The sequence below is a fragment of the Embiotoca jacksoni genome, unplaced genomic scaffold, assembly GCF_022577435.1.
Source record: "Embiotoca jacksoni isolate LCO1_2020_lvr unplaced genomic scaffold, fEmbJac1.0.p SCAF_22, whole genome shotgun sequence".
NCBI lineage: Eukaryota > Metazoa > Chordata > Actinopteri > Embiotocidae > Embiotoca > Embiotoca jacksoni.
The window spans coordinates 3,977,589-3,994,001 of NW_027185363.1; the positions used below are offsets into that span (position 1 = coordinate 3,977,589).

The 16,413-nt window shown below is 38.5% G+C and overlaps 1 protein-coding gene across 5 annotated transcripts in view; it reads right to left on the reverse strand.

The window, feature by feature from the left end:
* Positions 1-3,513: 3,513 nt before the first annotated feature.
* The window catches only part of kif1ab (kinesin family member 1Ab), a 29,107-nt gene continuing 16,207 nt past the window's right edge, over positions 3,514-16,413 (reverse strand). For 3 of the 5 annotated variants that reach the window (XM_069157321.1, XM_069157323.1, XM_069157325.1), the window contains 20 exons: positions 16,185-16,368; positions 15,602-15,692; positions 15,238-15,356; positions 15,075-15,130; positions 14,424-14,532; positions 14,223-14,289; positions 13,943-14,027; positions 13,723-13,828; positions 13,434-13,457; positions 13,171-13,285; positions 12,113-12,246; positions 11,921-11,982; positions 11,670-11,815; positions 10,805-10,993; positions 10,607-10,678; positions 9,769-9,878; positions 8,919-9,038; positions 8,417-8,609; positions 8,206-8,324; positions 3,514-7,585 (listed from right to left, as the gene is read on the reverse strand). In XM_069157321.1, coding sequence (XP_069013422.1) covers positions 7,528-7,585; positions 8,206-8,324; positions 8,417-8,609; positions 8,919-9,038; positions 9,769-9,878; positions 10,607-10,678; positions 10,805-10,993; positions 11,670-11,815; positions 11,921-11,982; positions 12,113-12,246; positions 13,171-13,285; positions 13,434-13,457; positions 13,723-13,828; positions 13,943-14,027; positions 14,223-14,289; positions 14,424-14,532; positions 15,075-15,130; positions 15,238-15,356; positions 15,602-15,692; positions 16,185-16,368 — 2,159 coding nt within the window. In that variant the 3' untranslated portion in view covers positions 3,514-7,527. The remainder of the gene's footprint in view (positions 7,586-8,205; positions 8,325-8,416; positions 8,610-8,918; positions 9,039-9,768; positions 9,879-10,606; positions 10,679-10,804; positions 10,994-11,669; positions 11,816-11,920; positions 11,983-12,112; positions 12,247-13,170; positions 13,286-13,433; positions 13,458-13,722; positions 13,829-13,942; positions 14,028-14,222; positions 14,290-14,423; positions 14,533-15,074; positions 15,131-15,237; positions 15,357-15,601; positions 15,693-16,184; positions 16,369-16,413) is intronic. The other 2 variants (XM_069157322.1, XM_069157324.1) reach the window with 1 other exon arrangement.

Below are 16,413 nucleotides of genomic sequence, written 5' to 3' on the forward strand. Positions count from 1 at the left end.
GTTAATTCTGCTCATCCACACTTGTTGTTTCAAAGCTGCAGGAGCTCCTCTTTCTGAAAATTCCAAGAAACAAAACAGATAAAACACGAGGATCCCACTGGTGGAGTAATGTGACGCAGATCACACAGCTCTGAAAGGCTCCAAAGTAATCTGCTGAAAGACTGAGACCCCCTAATGGCACAAACAAACACACAAAGTTAATGTAAAGACACGGTCCACAGCTCGTAGTACTTGTACTAAAACAATAAGTGGTGAAACTGGAACCTGGTCAGTGACTGTAGTGTAGCCCACACACAGCGCAGGAGAAAGCATGTTAGAGTTTGGAGAGACATGATATCCTGCTTCAGGTATCCTTCCTGATTCACAGGATTTCTTTCACAAGCCTCATGGCATTCAGCAGCCCAAATACTACACGGACAATTACAAGGCTCTTCACAATTACAAGCATATCACAGTGCAAGAATCACATGCCTTTTCAGAGGTAACTGGAAAAGCTTTCTGCTCAAAATACTGCTCTAGAACTTTGAAAAGCTTAATGTTATTAGTAGTGCTATTATATAATAACTAACTAATGAAATAACACTTATATGTTGTATTTACAGGCCACATGTTTTTGTTCCTCCTAAATAAACATTGGGTGCAACATACTTACAGCTGTTTGTAACTTATTATTGCTCCACGTCTTTGTCAGGGCACTCTTTTAAAAAATAAATAAATAGAATCCCCTTTTTGAAAAAAATACACTCCTCACATAATTACATATTTTTTGAATTATTTAAAAAAGTAGTAGAAAAAAAGCTTAACTTTACATACAGCTCAAAAGATATTCAAAAGGTTCTCTTTTCATATGACATTATATCACTTTTAGCAAATACATGTTCCTCGTTCAAAATACCTAATTCTCTAATTTTCAATACTAGAGGTTTTTCTTCCATTCATGTTAATCAAAATGTGTGTAATACTTACAAATATATTCCTGGAATTGTTGGAATCACCAACAATGTGACAGAGGACAGATGAATGCTGGCAGGTTGAAAAATAATAATAATAATAATAATAATAATAGTAACAGAGAGAAAAGGAAAGTAATAATAGAAAAGATTGAATAATAAGGCAAAAAAAAATCCAGAGGCCAATGTGAGCCCTTCACCCAGTAGCAGCTAATAAACAGTAAGACCAAGGAGCAGCATCACCTGGACCCAAACCTCAGATGGGGGTCCTTCTTAGTGTGCATAATTGAAGAGGTGGGATAGGGTGACCTGGATCTGGAAGTATAGAACAATATCACTGTGAATGTATGTAGGAGACAGTCTACTGTAGACAGCTGACCACACCTGCTCTGCTCAAATGTGTGTGAAAGGCAGAAGATGACAGTTAAATAACATACATGACAGCTTGAACACTACTTGAAGCATGTGTAATTTCTTTGCCTCTCCTAAGACCAAGATTTGTCTTTGGGGCAGCAGAGAGTTTTCTATTATTATCATTATTTACATTAATTAGTTTGACATTAACTAGTGGTTTCTGTCGCGATAGTAACCCCTGTTGGCAAGGCTCTTTGGCAGTTTAACTGACATTGATACGGCCGCCATTTTCTCAGATATGTGGGCATTTTTTTTTTTTTTATTACCTCCACCATGGAGTTTTTTTTTTTTTTTTTTTTTCACTGCTTCTTTGTTTGTCAGCGTGGTTACGGCAAAAACTACCCGCACGCTATTTCATGAACATTGGTGGTATGGTGTAGCACGGGCCAAGGAAGAACTTTGGTTTGGATCTGAATCACAGGGTGGATGCACAAATTAGTTTTTGCTTTCATTAACATTGCAAGGGGCATCCAGCCTGCTAAATGTCAATCATCTTAAAATCCAGTAGATGTCAGTAAAGTTCAATCGTGACAAAACATAGGCCATTCTAGAAAAACACTGACTACATATCTCAGTCCACATTTACAGGTACCAGTAATCATCTGGGTTACACATTTACTCGGGTGCAACAGCTGAGATTAGATGTGAGGCTTCAGCTTGACACCATCAAAAACAGTATTTTAACACCAATTTAATAGTTTTGAAAAAACTATCCAGACATATTGTATATAGTGGATGTAGTAGCTGATTTGTATAGAAGAGTGGACTATTGGCCTTGACAGAGGTCTGTGCTCTCTGAGTGCCCTTCTAGTTTTAAGTGTGTTGAGCTCAAGGCAAAGCTGTGCATCTACACTACATGCATGGTGAGAGCACATAAAGGTAGTTATGTAAAGAGAAAAATAACACATGTTTGAACATTTAACCCTCATTACATTGAAAAGATGTACAGTACTAAAAAGTACCAGTTACCAAACGTTTTGTTCAGTGGCCAGCTGAGAGGCAGCAGTCTCTCACTCAGTCCTGGGCCTTTGTGTCAACGTATTCCTGCCTCTGTTATTAGGGGATTAGTCTGACTGGCTCTGCTGCAATGGAGCACATGGTGAGTACATAATCAATAATGGAAGGCTGCACAGCCTCACACAGGCTCGCACATGTGGTCACCCTGAGCGAAGTACAAACTGTTACACAACAGACATTAGAAGAACATTATGATACATGTTATCCATATAAGGTTGTTCTGTCAGCAGAAAAAACAACTGTGTTGTTTCGGTCGTGTTTTATAAGACTTGTTTTCATACGTTTATCCGGCAGAGACCGGACAGAGCAAGAACAGCCATTTGGGGAACATTAAGGGCTGCAGAGAAGTAACCAATCAACTGAAGGTAAACGCTTCACCTGGTTTGCCCTCCTCTGCTTTTTACTACTCATGCTGCAGCGAAAAAAAAAGTGACAGCCACATACATTATTTGAACCAGACTGCTGGACATCAACAAAATACATCCCACTTTTTAGAATCTGTTATTTGATGAATAAATGGCTTTAATATGACAGTAATATATCAGACAACTGACAAAAATGGACTGATCTATGCTTTCCAGAACAGTATAAGTAATATTTAGAAGTTTAAAATGAACGAGGGACACTAGTTTTCATCAGTTTGTATAGACCTATTTCAGGATATACTCTAGGACAAGTCATATGTGCGACATGAAGTCTCAGAAAAGTTGATACTATTCCTTTTCATCATAATTTTTCATCTGTTTTTAATTGCAAAATGAAAATAATGTCTGCCTCTGAGGTTTAGACACAATAACAGCAATCTGAATTTTGTTGTTATAAACTTGCAGAAAAATGTAAGACAATTATTTAATTAATCAGCAACTTAAAAGGTCTTGGGATTTCAGGGATATTATATTCATAATGATGTTTTATAAGCATAACTATGACCATTTTACCTGGATGGTGCATCCCAGTGAGACTTTGTGGAGTTAACAGCAGGGGACCAGAAATCTAACCCTGAGGAACTCCACACACACATTCTGATTGAAATCATATACAACAAAGTTTTAAACACCATCTACTGTGATTAATGTGAACAATGAAAAACTGATAACAGCAACAATCAAACACATCACATTCAGATGTTGCATAAGTTTCAACACTCATTTATTTATTTGACTTATTTTTTTCTTGACAACTTTTGTTATGTCCACAGACATGAGAAAGAACTCCAGAACACTCAAAAGATAAACGTGAGCACTGAGATTAAGACCTTATCACAGGCTGAAACCTGTTTCTGCTTCCGCCAAGCACCTCTGAGCAAGAGTACAGACCAGGGAACATCGACAACGAGGACCACCTCACCCACACCGAGATGAGATGCACAAAACCGATCCCCGATCAGCACTCTTCACTCTCCGTTGACACTTGGCAAAGCAGCAGGTCAGTTATTCTTATTCATCATGGTATACAGAGGAAAAGAGAGTTAATATCATCTGTGTGATGAGACCCAACACAGAAATCTCCATTTATATACAAGACAGAGCCAAGAGGAAGGTTTCCAGTTAATCATAACAAGGATCATGAATGACAATACTTTACAAGCAGCACTTCGGGGTGGAAAGCTGTTGTCATTAGCAAGCGGTAAGGCAGGAGAAGGGGACAGGGAACAGCAGAAGATAAGTGGACCTGCATGCTTCGATCCAGAGCTATGACAGTTAAAAAGCAGCCAAATATAAAATAATCAACTCATGTACCTTTCGACAATTACCGGCCAGCACACTGAAACTATCTCACAAAGTGTTTTTTAACATGATACCCTTGAGCTATTAGGGCTGGAAGCATTGCAAGTCATCTGCCGGTTGTAACGTAAAAAGTCAATGCAGTTTGGTGTTGTTGTGTTGTTTTGACTGCTTAAGCAAAAATCGCACAGACTCTAATCTTCTTCTTTCAAGACAGGGCCATAATATTTTTTTTGTAAAACAGAGCAGTCTTTTACATATATTATAAAAACATCATGATACAAAATCATATTAAATAAAGATGCTTTGTGCATAAGTGCAATAGATTTTTAGAACATAATTTATGCTTCAGAACTTTATAAATAAAACTTTCCATTTGTCTTCTGTACCAGCAGACAACACACAGAATATATATATAAGCATTTTACAAATCAAAATTGATTATATCAAGAAGACCCAAAACATTCAGAAATAAATGACCTGACAGGATGTTATTTAAAGATTAAAAAAAAAATAGCCACAGAATCTACAGATTTGTTGTAAAAAGCTAAATATGACTGGTCAGAATCAGATTTCCCACATACCTTCACAGCATTAGGCTGCATTGCTCAACAGGTTGGCTGGCCTGTGGCACAGAGTCCTAAATCCTTTCTGTTTTCTGACTTTGAGTCAGGTTTGCCTCCTCAAAAACACTGATCATAACCAGTCACAAAGAAAACAAGAGGAAAATGGGAAAGGCAGACTGGTTGACTGACCAGGCCTTTAGGATAAAATGAAGTTTTTTCTGTTGAAAATGCATAACAAAGTCTACCTTAAAAAATATATGACCTTATATTGTAATTTTAACATGATAAAGTAAAAAAAAAAAAAAAAAAGTCATTTAATTTCACCTTAAATTGATTTTGAAGCAATATTTGGGGCCATCTTGGTTCAATGAAGACAGACAAAAGCAACTCGAAACCATCCCTGGAGGTGAACGCCATAACGACAACAACTAGTCATACTATACCGGTTTCTGACACAAGCATCAGGCTGTCAAATATCTAGCAGCTACAGTACAAAAGCAGAGAGGGAGATTGCTTTTAAAGGCAACATTTACAGTCCATGGTAATGAGATATACGCCGTACTGTACTGTTACAGGCTATACCAACATAGTATAGAGGATCATTGATAATATTCACTCTCCAAAACATTGACATAGATGAAGAAAATAAAAAAATATCAAGAGCATCTACTGTTACTCTACATAAAAGCTTAATCGTGGACACATGTAACTAACTGAAGCACTAATGCTGAAGACAATGACGAAGAGGGGAGAGAAGAAAAAGAGGTGAAGAAAGGGAGGCACTATCTGGTGCATGGACAACACTCTTGTCCACTCAAAGCAACTGCCCTCAACAGGTTACAGGTCCATGGTCAATTACAACTTTGTCCTTTCTAATAGGCTACAAGAGGAGTCTTAACTAGTGAAGCTATTTAATGTAGCAACTCTGCTGGCCCATAACAGACAGAATAAGTGCTTGTTTGATTAAAAAAAAAAAAAAATTAAAAAAAAAAAAAAATTAAAAAAAAATTGTGAACCACACACAGTACAGTTGTCCTCCCAATTTGACATATCAAATATAATAAGTCAATGTAGATATGATTTCTTTTGTTTAAAAGAATAGTGTAAAATCTTTGGGAAACTTGCTTCTTTGATTTTGCCAGGAGTTAGAAGAGATGTAAAGGTTATGTATATAACCAAAGTTCTCTGAGGGAGGGAAACTCTGTACACATTAGTGTTTGGATTAATCCAAGTGTATAAACAGAGATTCATATGAGACAGATACCCCTTTCATATCAATCCCTTAAATATGGAGCTGGAGCTGGTCGGGAGATGATTAACTTAAAGACAAGGAAACAGGGACATTGCAAGGTAACAAAAGTCCACCAACCAGCTCCCCTAAAGCTAACCAGTTCACGTTATCCTGCATCTTGTTTGTATCATTATTATGCTGGGAGTCTGTGTCTGACCAAGACATAGTCCTGCAAATCACAACTTCTCATTTAATTTAATTTATATATCAAACAAACAAGATACTGTTTGTAATTTAGTGAGCTTTAGAAGTGGTGCAAGGACAATTTTTTTTTTTTTTAAGTTTTCTCTCTGTTTCCCATCTTTGTAATAAGATAAGCTAATCACCTCCTGGCTTCACCTTCATATTTACCATACAGCCATGAGAGTGAAATCCTTCTTCTCATCTAACTCTCAGCAAGAAGGAGACAAAGCAAATTCCCCAAAATGTTTAAATCCCAATAATACGCAAAACCTGTCTGCTAACACAACTGCACAGTGCACCGTGATTGAAACATTTAAAACAAGAAAACAACGCTTTGGTTAAAATAAACTGAGTAAATGATGTGAGACATTAACTCAATAATAATAAAGTGCCATGCAACAAAACTGTAAGTGGTCCTGTCACAGATAAACAACAGTGCAGAGAACTTACAATAGCAACAATAAACAACATTTTCCTTAGTGGTTATACCTATAAGGGATTATGTTGAGAAAAAAAAAAAAAAAAGCACATACCAAGAACAAGGCAAGGACATGAGTTAGTGCCTTCAGTTTTTGTGGAACCAGTTAAAAAATAATGACACAGGAACAACAGCTTACCCTTTTGTCCTAACGAGTCCCTCCTTATGCTACTTCAGTGTTAAAATGATGGAGCAACAGCAAATTAGCTCTTTGCTATCTGAAACCTCTTCAGTGAAACAAATACTCTATGCTGTAGAGCACCAAGCCGATCCAAACTGAGGTAATGTACAGTGTATGTATGGTGGAGCTTTCATCTATGCATTTAACACACTTCTACACGGAGACACATCCACTCTCATGTTTTCTTTTTCCCCTTTACTTGATGCTGTTAATGGTAGATGGTTAATGTTTGGTTTACAACTGGGACATACTTTCAGTCATGGTAGGTGAGGGAGGGACCGGCCACATACTATCTTTTTACAGGGAACTAGTGGCCTCACTGATGACAAGATTTCTACAAGTACATGAAAAGTAATCAGAGCTAGTCCCAGTGCCCAACAGAGGTGAGTTATTTAACAGGTTTGGGTGACTAGTTGTTCTTATGAATTATTTTAATGGTCAGAGGGGAGCACACCATGCAGGGTTTGAGGTGATGATTGCAAAAAACGACAATAGATGGTCTTATTGGGTTTTGAAATTAGCGATAGAGAGATTTTTGGGACTGGGGTGGTCATCACGTAGAAGGATATCTAAATGGTTCTATGGATGAGTTTGTTACATGGTCTTTGTTCATTAGAGCAGGATGTTGAGCTGAGCATTCAGATTGTATTGTTTTGTTTGTTGGTTGGTTGGTTGGTTGGTTGGTTGGTTGGTTGGTTGTTTTCCACCAGGCTGGTTCACCTCTCACATCCTCTGAGCAGAAGGAACCGAGTGGATCGACTTTCTCCTGGAGAGCTTCGACCTGAGGGGAGGAGATCAAGAAATTTGTGAAATGGAGAAGTAAGGAAATACTAGGTTGTTCACATTTGGAAAGCAAATTTAAAATCAACTGTATATATTAACACTTTGGTTTTTTTTTAATTTCCCGTATTGGATGATTGGCAAGCTTGTTTACGATTTTGGATACTCAGCTGATCTGCTGTGCGCCAACAAAATGCCTCCCTTGGTCAGCGGTTCCCAATGTGAGGGTTAAGACCCCTCAAAGGATCCCAAGAAAAATGTGAGAGGTCACTAGGTACCGCTGTTTCTCAAGATAATGTTTATTTTTATATTTTGATTCTGTTCTCGTAAATTACTGGATAATTTCACTTAGCCGAGATAAAATTAATAACCTAATAATAATGCAAAAAATAGTTTGTCCGAACTGCTCACAGCTCCTGTCCTCACTATGGTTATAATATTGATGACGTGATGGTCATAGGTATACGCTACTTTATTTAGAAGGGCTAAAAGCCAAAGGTTGGGAACCACTGTCTTCCCACTGTCATTTACAAAACATGTCAGATTCTTTTAAGGAAACTTTAGAAAACTGTTCAGTTGTTTTAAGGTGTATTTTCCCTTTACAGTTCCTCCATCACTCACCTGATGGTGCCGGCTAACAGAGGATTAAAAGCATACAGCCAGTCATGCATCTCTTTGTCATTGGTGGCCTGCAGCAGTATCCCACGATGCTCAGTGCACACAGCAAACGTGTTGGGAGTCTGAAGAAATGAAATATGCTGAGGTTACTTAACTTGACGAGCTTTAATGTACATGTATTCTGTTTCACTGTTGAACTGAGGTTTGATCATACCCGCAGTAATGTCTGCTTGTCTTCACTGTATTCCACCTTTGCAGACGACAGGTTGATGACGGCTCTCTCCACGCTGTCCCTCTCGCTGCGGTACAGGTAGACGTAGGGCCTGCGCACCACCACGTAACGCTTCACCCAGCCGTTGGTGTGGGGCTCCAGAAAGTGCAGGTAGCCCTTCTTTGACACAATGGGACTACAGAGGATGAAGGAAAAAACATATGTTAAGACAAAATGAACAGCCTGTCCAAAGAGTTAAATATTTTGGGAAATTATTTGGAGGATCATGAAGCAGAATTCTTGGGCTGCAGATCACTAGTGACGTGTGTTTGGGTGATCTGCCAGAAATGACAAATGCCTCCTGAAAAGGATTTACACATTTCAAAATATAAAGACCTAAAATTATGTTTGTTCTACAAATGAAAAACTGAAGATTTTGCAGTTTACAAATAAATTCAAATACTTTTCACAGTGAGTCTAAATCAAGTATTGCGTGTGATCTGACCTGACACGGATCTCTTGTATGTCAGGAACAAACGTGCATCCTCTGAACGCTTTCTTTCTGTCCACTGGGCTGTACGGGTCCAGATCTGGTGTGGACGCTCCTGAACTGGGATCAGTGTGTCTACACAACATAAAACAACACGTCCACAATGTGTCCACAAGAAGGAACACGGTTCAACTAACCACTATTGTGTGAATGAGGCATAACAAGTAAGACACAATTAAGATAATGATACAAAACCTCTCAAGTCCTGTAAATGCACTAATAATAGGAATAATAGGAATAAAAATCATATGTTCCATCAGAAACATTAAATACAGATTATGTTCTTCATTAAAATCATATTTGTGATAATTATACACACATCCTTTCAACAACAAATCTCTCATCTTAGCACCTCTCTATGTATTGCTTGTGTTTTCTGTTAAATGCTATCAAGTCATCATTTTCAGACTTTGTCTTTTTTTAATGCTGAAAGGTAAAATTAAATGTAATAACACCTCTTGTATGATACCATTTGACATGATTAAGCCGATACCAAATTTATGACAAGCTTTAACACGGGCATTTCTAAGCATTAGGGCGTGATTGTTTCGAATAAAAATCTTCCGCTAAAGAAAAGAACAGATTTTACACTTTCAGAAGCAACAACTGCAGTTTTTCTGGAGAAAATGTGAAGTTTAAGATCTATTACTATAAGTACTTGATGACAGTTGATGTTAATTTATATTGAAAATCTGACATACTGCTCATAAAATATCAGACCCAAATTGCACAAAAGCACTTCTTAAGTCTTGGAAAAGCTATATTAAAATGATGCTTTAAAGATTAAAAGGATCCATTTTGTTACCTGATGTCATAATGTCCCTCGACCAATGAGGGGCAGGTAGAGGAGGGAGTGAGTGTGCTCAGTCCAGATGAGGATGACTCTCTCATTAGCGATGCGGACATCTCAGAAAGCTAAAAACACACCCGCACACACACACCGAAACAAGAATAACACAAGACAAGAGGGACAAAAACAGATACAGACAAAACATACCGGCAAACAATTAAGCACGGACGACACAGACATGCATTCAGAAAACAACCCAATTAGAAAGTTTGTCATTTTCTAGCAGTGTATTGTAAAACCACCACAGAAATGTAAATCCTCAATATGTCTAAGAGCCCCTCGCTGGTTAATATGTTTAAGAGGTCATGCAGGAGTGTTATTATGTTAGTGGAAGCTTCGCAGTCTCTGAAAAAGAGGGACAGTGAGGGATGAGGTCGAGGAAAGAAGGAAAGGGACACTAAGGGATTCTAAGGTATAACTTGTGAATACATGGGTTTTGTAATACAGAATTAATCAATAGAGTCAATGCTATTTTGGAAAAAAAAATAGCATTGATTGGCATGTTTCATCCAGCTAGTTCAAACAAACAAATAAATAATATTTAACCCAGGTCTTGCAGGGTGGTTATAAGACTGAAAATAAGGTTAGAACTTAGTTAATATGACATTTTCTGGGTTAAAAAAAAGAGCAGAATTTCTACTGAAAAACTAAAAGAATGATGAATGGATGCATGAGCAGAGAGTGACTGAAGAGGAAGACTGGGGGGCTTAAATATTTTTGTTAAGGTACAGCTGTAAACATTAGGTTCAGAAGGATTAACGGGCCGGGTTAGAGGGCCTAGGCTGGGGCTCACCTTGCTCTCACTGGCACTGCTGCTCACCTGGCTGTACTCCCTGTTGAAGGTGTGCATCAGCAGACGCAGACACTGCAAAGAAGAAAGTGAAAAACACCACAAGGTTGTTGTTTTTTTTTTTTTAGATGATCCTCTGTCTGATTAAAACTACTAAAACATGGAAGAAGTAAACTGGAGAAAAGGAAGTTGTGGAGTCACCTTAGCAGCCAGCTCCCTCTGCCTCTGGTTGGAGCTGTCGAGGGCAGGACTGCTGCCAGGACTGTGGCTGAACACAGGACTCTTTGCAAAGTCGCTGATGTCGCTGCTTTTGTAGAGCGCATCCTGTCCGGCCTGCAGAGTTGCCTCCAGCTTCTCCCTCAGCAGCAGGTAGTGCCTGGTCTTCTCCACCTTAAAAAAAACGGCAGAAAATTTCACTTGACGGGTTGTGGGAATGGGAAAAGCTCCCAAAACATATATTTGGTAAAGGTGTCATTTCAAGTAGAAAAACTACACAAAATACAGCTCAATGTACACTCGTAATATAGAGAAACTTTCTGTATCAACATTTCGTAGGTAAATCTTTTTTTCAATTTTGAGTAGGGTCTGTGTGTTTTCCCATCAATCTCCAGAAGTAAGTTAGTGCAATTTGTCTGTAGTGAGGCAATTCCTAGGGGAAAATATGCCCCTAAAGATGTGCACCTCTCACTGCTGCTCATTAAGTTGATTGCTCTGACTGTACAGAAATAATTGAAGGCGAATCATCATTTTTATCAACTCTATTCTCAAACAGCAACCTGAAAAATCTAAGTGAGGAGACAAAACCAACATTTGAAAAGTGAAGGTGATGCTCCTCCACCCTCCTCAGTGGAAATGCATTCCTGATTTGAATAAACATTCACATGATTGGAGAGAAATGAAAGTCACTATGTCGTCGTGTCATTTTGTCACTGTCCTCAGAAAAACATGAATCGAACTGAAATTAATTTACGATGCTTAAAGTCACAAAATTTACATAACTATGATCTCTATTCATTGTCGTCATCTTTCCACTTTTTTATCGACATCCTCAGTCCAGTGAACTGACCTCCTGCAGTAAACTGAGTTTCTCCAGCTCCCACTGGTGGTCGAGGATGAGGCTGTCACTGCGAGGCCTCCATCCAGCCAGGTTCTCCTCTCCTCGGACGTACGCCACCGAGGTGTCCAACACGCGCCTGCGGCGACGCTGCATGCCTGATAAAATGGAATAATATTGTCAAGACTTTTAATACGTAAAAAAATAAACGCTAGTTAAAGAAATCAGGGGTGATTGTCTTGTTTTTTGTAAATCTGCGTCACCTGGACTTCCATTGTCAGCCACATGACATAGAGTGACTTCATAGACTCCTGTGACGCGGTTACTGTGAAGGAGAAGGACAACATTTTGAAAATTAAACTACAAATTAAGATTTAAGAAGATTTTGATATTATAAGATATTGTTGTTGAGAATCATACAACAATTCAGACTGCATGAATCCCTATCTCTGTACCTCTCGGAGGGCCGCAGGCAGCCGGTGCTGAAGAGATTTCTGATGGAGCGGGACGCCGGCAGCTTTGTGTCACGGGAGTAAAACACCATGCAGAAATCTTTGGTGATAACCGTCGGCTGAGTGCAGTTCTCCATCTAGTGAAATTATAACAGATTATGAAAACATTCCTATGAGTGTGAAGAAAAAAATTGTTATTCAATGCAATGATCGAATGTTTGGTAGAATTCTGCGAATAACAAATATAGTGAAATCAGTGTCACTGATATTCTGCAAGGTTCACATCATCTCAGTTAATCAGCAATTAAAAGCAGTTAAGTGGGAAAACTATCATCAGCCTCTGACTTTTAATTCCCAGTCAGAGTTGTTGGAACTTCTGATATTTATCATACCTACCACCTGATAAAAGAACTACAGAAATGGCTGCAAATGCACCATCGCTGGCAGCCACATCAGAAATAGATAGACACTTTATTTGTCCCTGGCATAATCACATAAGCATTTTATAACAACATGATACTCATAATCCTCATCCACATACCCATGTAGTCAGCAGTAGACATACCAGCAGGCATACCTTGCACCAAACATGTATGACCAGACCAGCTGAACATCTTGCTTAATTTATGTTAAGTTTATGTTTAAAAACTTAATTGCTTGTGGGACCAAAAATGAACATTTGGATCTGTTTTTGGAGGTGAGGGGGGGGCCTCTTGTCCTCTTTGCATTATTAATCTGTCTCTCTAGATACATTCCTTACTTATTAATGAGATTTCTAGCAGCTTACTGGCTGTGGTTACCGTTCTTCTGACAGACCTTTTCTGCACTTCAGTGGCATTTCCAAACCAGCGGAGGTTGCAGAACATCAGAACAAAACATCAGTAAAACTAAAACCCTTGTTTCACTTGGTAACGTACTGCTACAACTGTGTGACACAACAGAAGTAGTTCATTCAATCTGTTTATGTGGTGTGAGGTTGGAAACCTTTGTTCAACAGGCGTTGGAATAGCCTGTTTTTCTTGTTCTTCTCATTCTTCCCTGAATGCATCATTTTCCATTACCTCTAGATAGGCCGAGAGGGTGATGTAGATCTTCTCTGCGTAGGGAGTGACTCTGTTCAGAAGCAGAGAGTTGTGCATGGAGCTGTCCCACGCAGCCTCAAATCGGTAAAAGGTTCTACAGTGAGAAAAATCAAATCTATCATCAGTTTGTACTGGTATGGAAAAAAAAAGAATTTGTCATCTCATTAAATGCCTGCCAGTAAATGAACATTATGTTCTTCAGTAATTAAAAAGATAAAAAAAAAAAAAGATTGTCGTTATACCTATGGTCAACTCCCAAGGAGACGCTGCCATTAACAAAGAATAAGGAGAAACGAGATGAATTAGAAACTTTTAACGGAAGCTGTTAAAAGTTTTAACTGAGCAAACAAAGCTGATCCATGCAAACTGAAAAGTGCTTTTAAGGGACATTAAACCCTGAATCGTAAAAGGTGCATTGAAGCAATGTTAAAAAATAATATAAAGCATCTGATCTTTCTGTGGGGTGCAGGTTTGTTCAGTAAAAGAAAACAACGTGCAATAAATTTAAAAAAAATAGTCCAGAATTCATACTTGTCGTCATGTTTTGGCCAGAAGTATCCAGAGGACAAGATGTTGAGGGACAGGATGTTGGGGTCTATGATGGTCTCATCAGCCTCTGGTGTGTTTCGAATACGACCTTAAGACAAACAAGTCATGATGAGATCGGCACTTTTTAAGGAGCAGCTTTTGATTTCATATTTTTCTAACTAAAATGTAACTGACTAACTAACGAACCAAAGGTATTACTCACCAATAACCAGCTCCTTCACCTCTTTCCACTCGATGTCATTTCCTGTTTCATGAGCAATGGTAACTGTGATCCTTCTCTGAATGCCCTGTGGAGTCATGAAAGCGGTAATAAAAAATATATTCAATGCAAAGGCAGAGGAGCTGAATATATTTCATAGAGCTTGTTTAACTCTGCTGGTTAAGACGTCACTGATACAGCCATAGATTAGTTTATGATATTTAACACCGTGGAGTCGGAGAATATGAAAACGTGATGGTAATTTGTTGAAATGTGGTCAGACCTGATGTAAGAGGAATGTGCCGTGGCAGGGCATCCCACCCCTGTGGTCGACAACTGCTGGGATGTAGCTGCAGACAGAGAAATAATCAATACGTTATATCTTAACACTCAGATTTGTAAAAGAGCTGTGTGTATTCACTGTACTATTCTTTATGTGTGATTTTATGGTATTTAAGTGACAACACAACCAGATAGGACTCACTCTCCGTTAGCTTCCAGTTCGCAGATCTCAAAGAAGACCATGAGGTCGTATTTGGCGTGACAAGGTCCTGCGGTGGAGCGAGTCAGAGTGCTGAGCTTGGTGGCCGGCACTGGAAGAGCGAAGAGTGAAATGAAATAAATAAAGGGAAAGGAATATCAAACTCTTCAATAATTGAACTTTGACAAGGCAAAAACTAAAATAAGTGGATGGTAGTGTTGATAATTAGGTCCTAAAGGAAGTTAATATGATTGTTTTGACTGTTTTTTGACTGTTGATCATAAAACTCTCATTTGGTTTGTTACAAAAGACATTTGTCACTATTTTCACATTTGTTGACTAAACGATTTATCAATTAATCAAGTAAATAATTGATAGACCATTGACTGCCAGGTTAACATGAATGAGGGGAGTTTGTTCTGTTCATCACTGTGAGTGTTGTGTTCTTAACCTCCTTCCTTATTTTTCACATATTGAATTATTAATGATTGTTAAGTTTAGAGTACATCATAAATAAAAATTCAGGGCACAAATTCTATGTACAAGAGCTGAAAAGCTGACAGAGATTATGGTGGGGTAAATACATTTTTATACATACCAAAATATATTAATATCGTGAATGAATTAACTGTGTTTGTTATACTCATTGCTGACCTGGTTTGGATAACGGCATTACCCGGGGGAACTGCCTTCTGGAGGGTCTCAGCGGACTGAAAGAAACCAAACATGAAACTGTCAAAAAGTAAACCCATCCAAATATATCAAGTCATGATCATTAAAAAGATAGAGGAAATTAAAGGTCCAATTTCTTCCTGACCTGATTAGATCTTTGCAGAGTGGGGGGAAGGGCTGCTTCTGATAGTGTCCAAACACCTCGAACACAATGGGCTGAGTCTTGATGTACTCCGTGAAGGATTTGGTCACCTCCACTGTGATCTAACAGAGGAGAGAGGAAGTAAAATTCAAATACACCTCTCAGACAGTTGTTTGTTCAGCCTGTTAATGACAAACAGATAACTGAGGAAAAAGTCCTCAAATGACCAGAAGAAATCTGCAGCAGTAGGAGTTTACATTACATTACATTACATTTCATTTAGCTGACACTTTTATCCAAAGCGACTTACAATAAAAGTTAGTTATGTTTGTTAACAGTAGCACTGAGTACTCTGTTTTCTGCTTACATTTTGTACATGGTAGAAGCCCAGTGGAGGTCCTCTGCCGGTGTTCTTTAGCGGCTCAGTGGAGAAAGCTTCGTCATGACGGTGGATGAAGCTGAAAAAAGTCAAGTCATTACATCGACTGGCCTCCTTTTGTTCTTCAGGCACATTATGTAAATCAAAAACATCAAACTGATCACCACATGTACTGATTAATTAACTGTTAACGGCTAAAACAACAAACATATATAACCAGTTAATATTTTAATTCATATTATTGAAAATCAGAAAATGTAGTCAGTCAATTCATTTTTTGTAGTAGTTTTGTGCAGCATCTGTGACTGCAGTTTGGTGATTAAACTCTAAAGCAGGACTCTCTTTAGATCCAATTTAATGCCGACTTTTACAACAATAATGTGTATTAATATACTATGATTTAATACTAGAAAGTATCATCTTTATTGCAGTTATTTCTTTTCTTAGACAGTTCACAGAAGAAACAGACTGCAAGAGACATTCAATAAGAACTGTGTGGCACTTAAACTACATTCACATCAAACAGACAATATTATTTACAGGACTTTAACGAACACATTGTTGAACTCACTTGAACTGGCAGAAGATGTCGGCGTACTCTGCGGAGATGCTGGAGGCCTGTAAGACGGTGACTCTGAAGGTGAACGTGCTGCCGATCTTCAGGTGGGACAAAGCCTTCTCTGGAGACAAGTCCAGAGGAAGATCCAGACCCAGACCTAAACTCTTCAGTGGGCTTTGAGGAGCCTCCATCGTGGCTTCGTGGCACAGAGGAAGAGATGTAGAGACCCAGAAATGTTGAT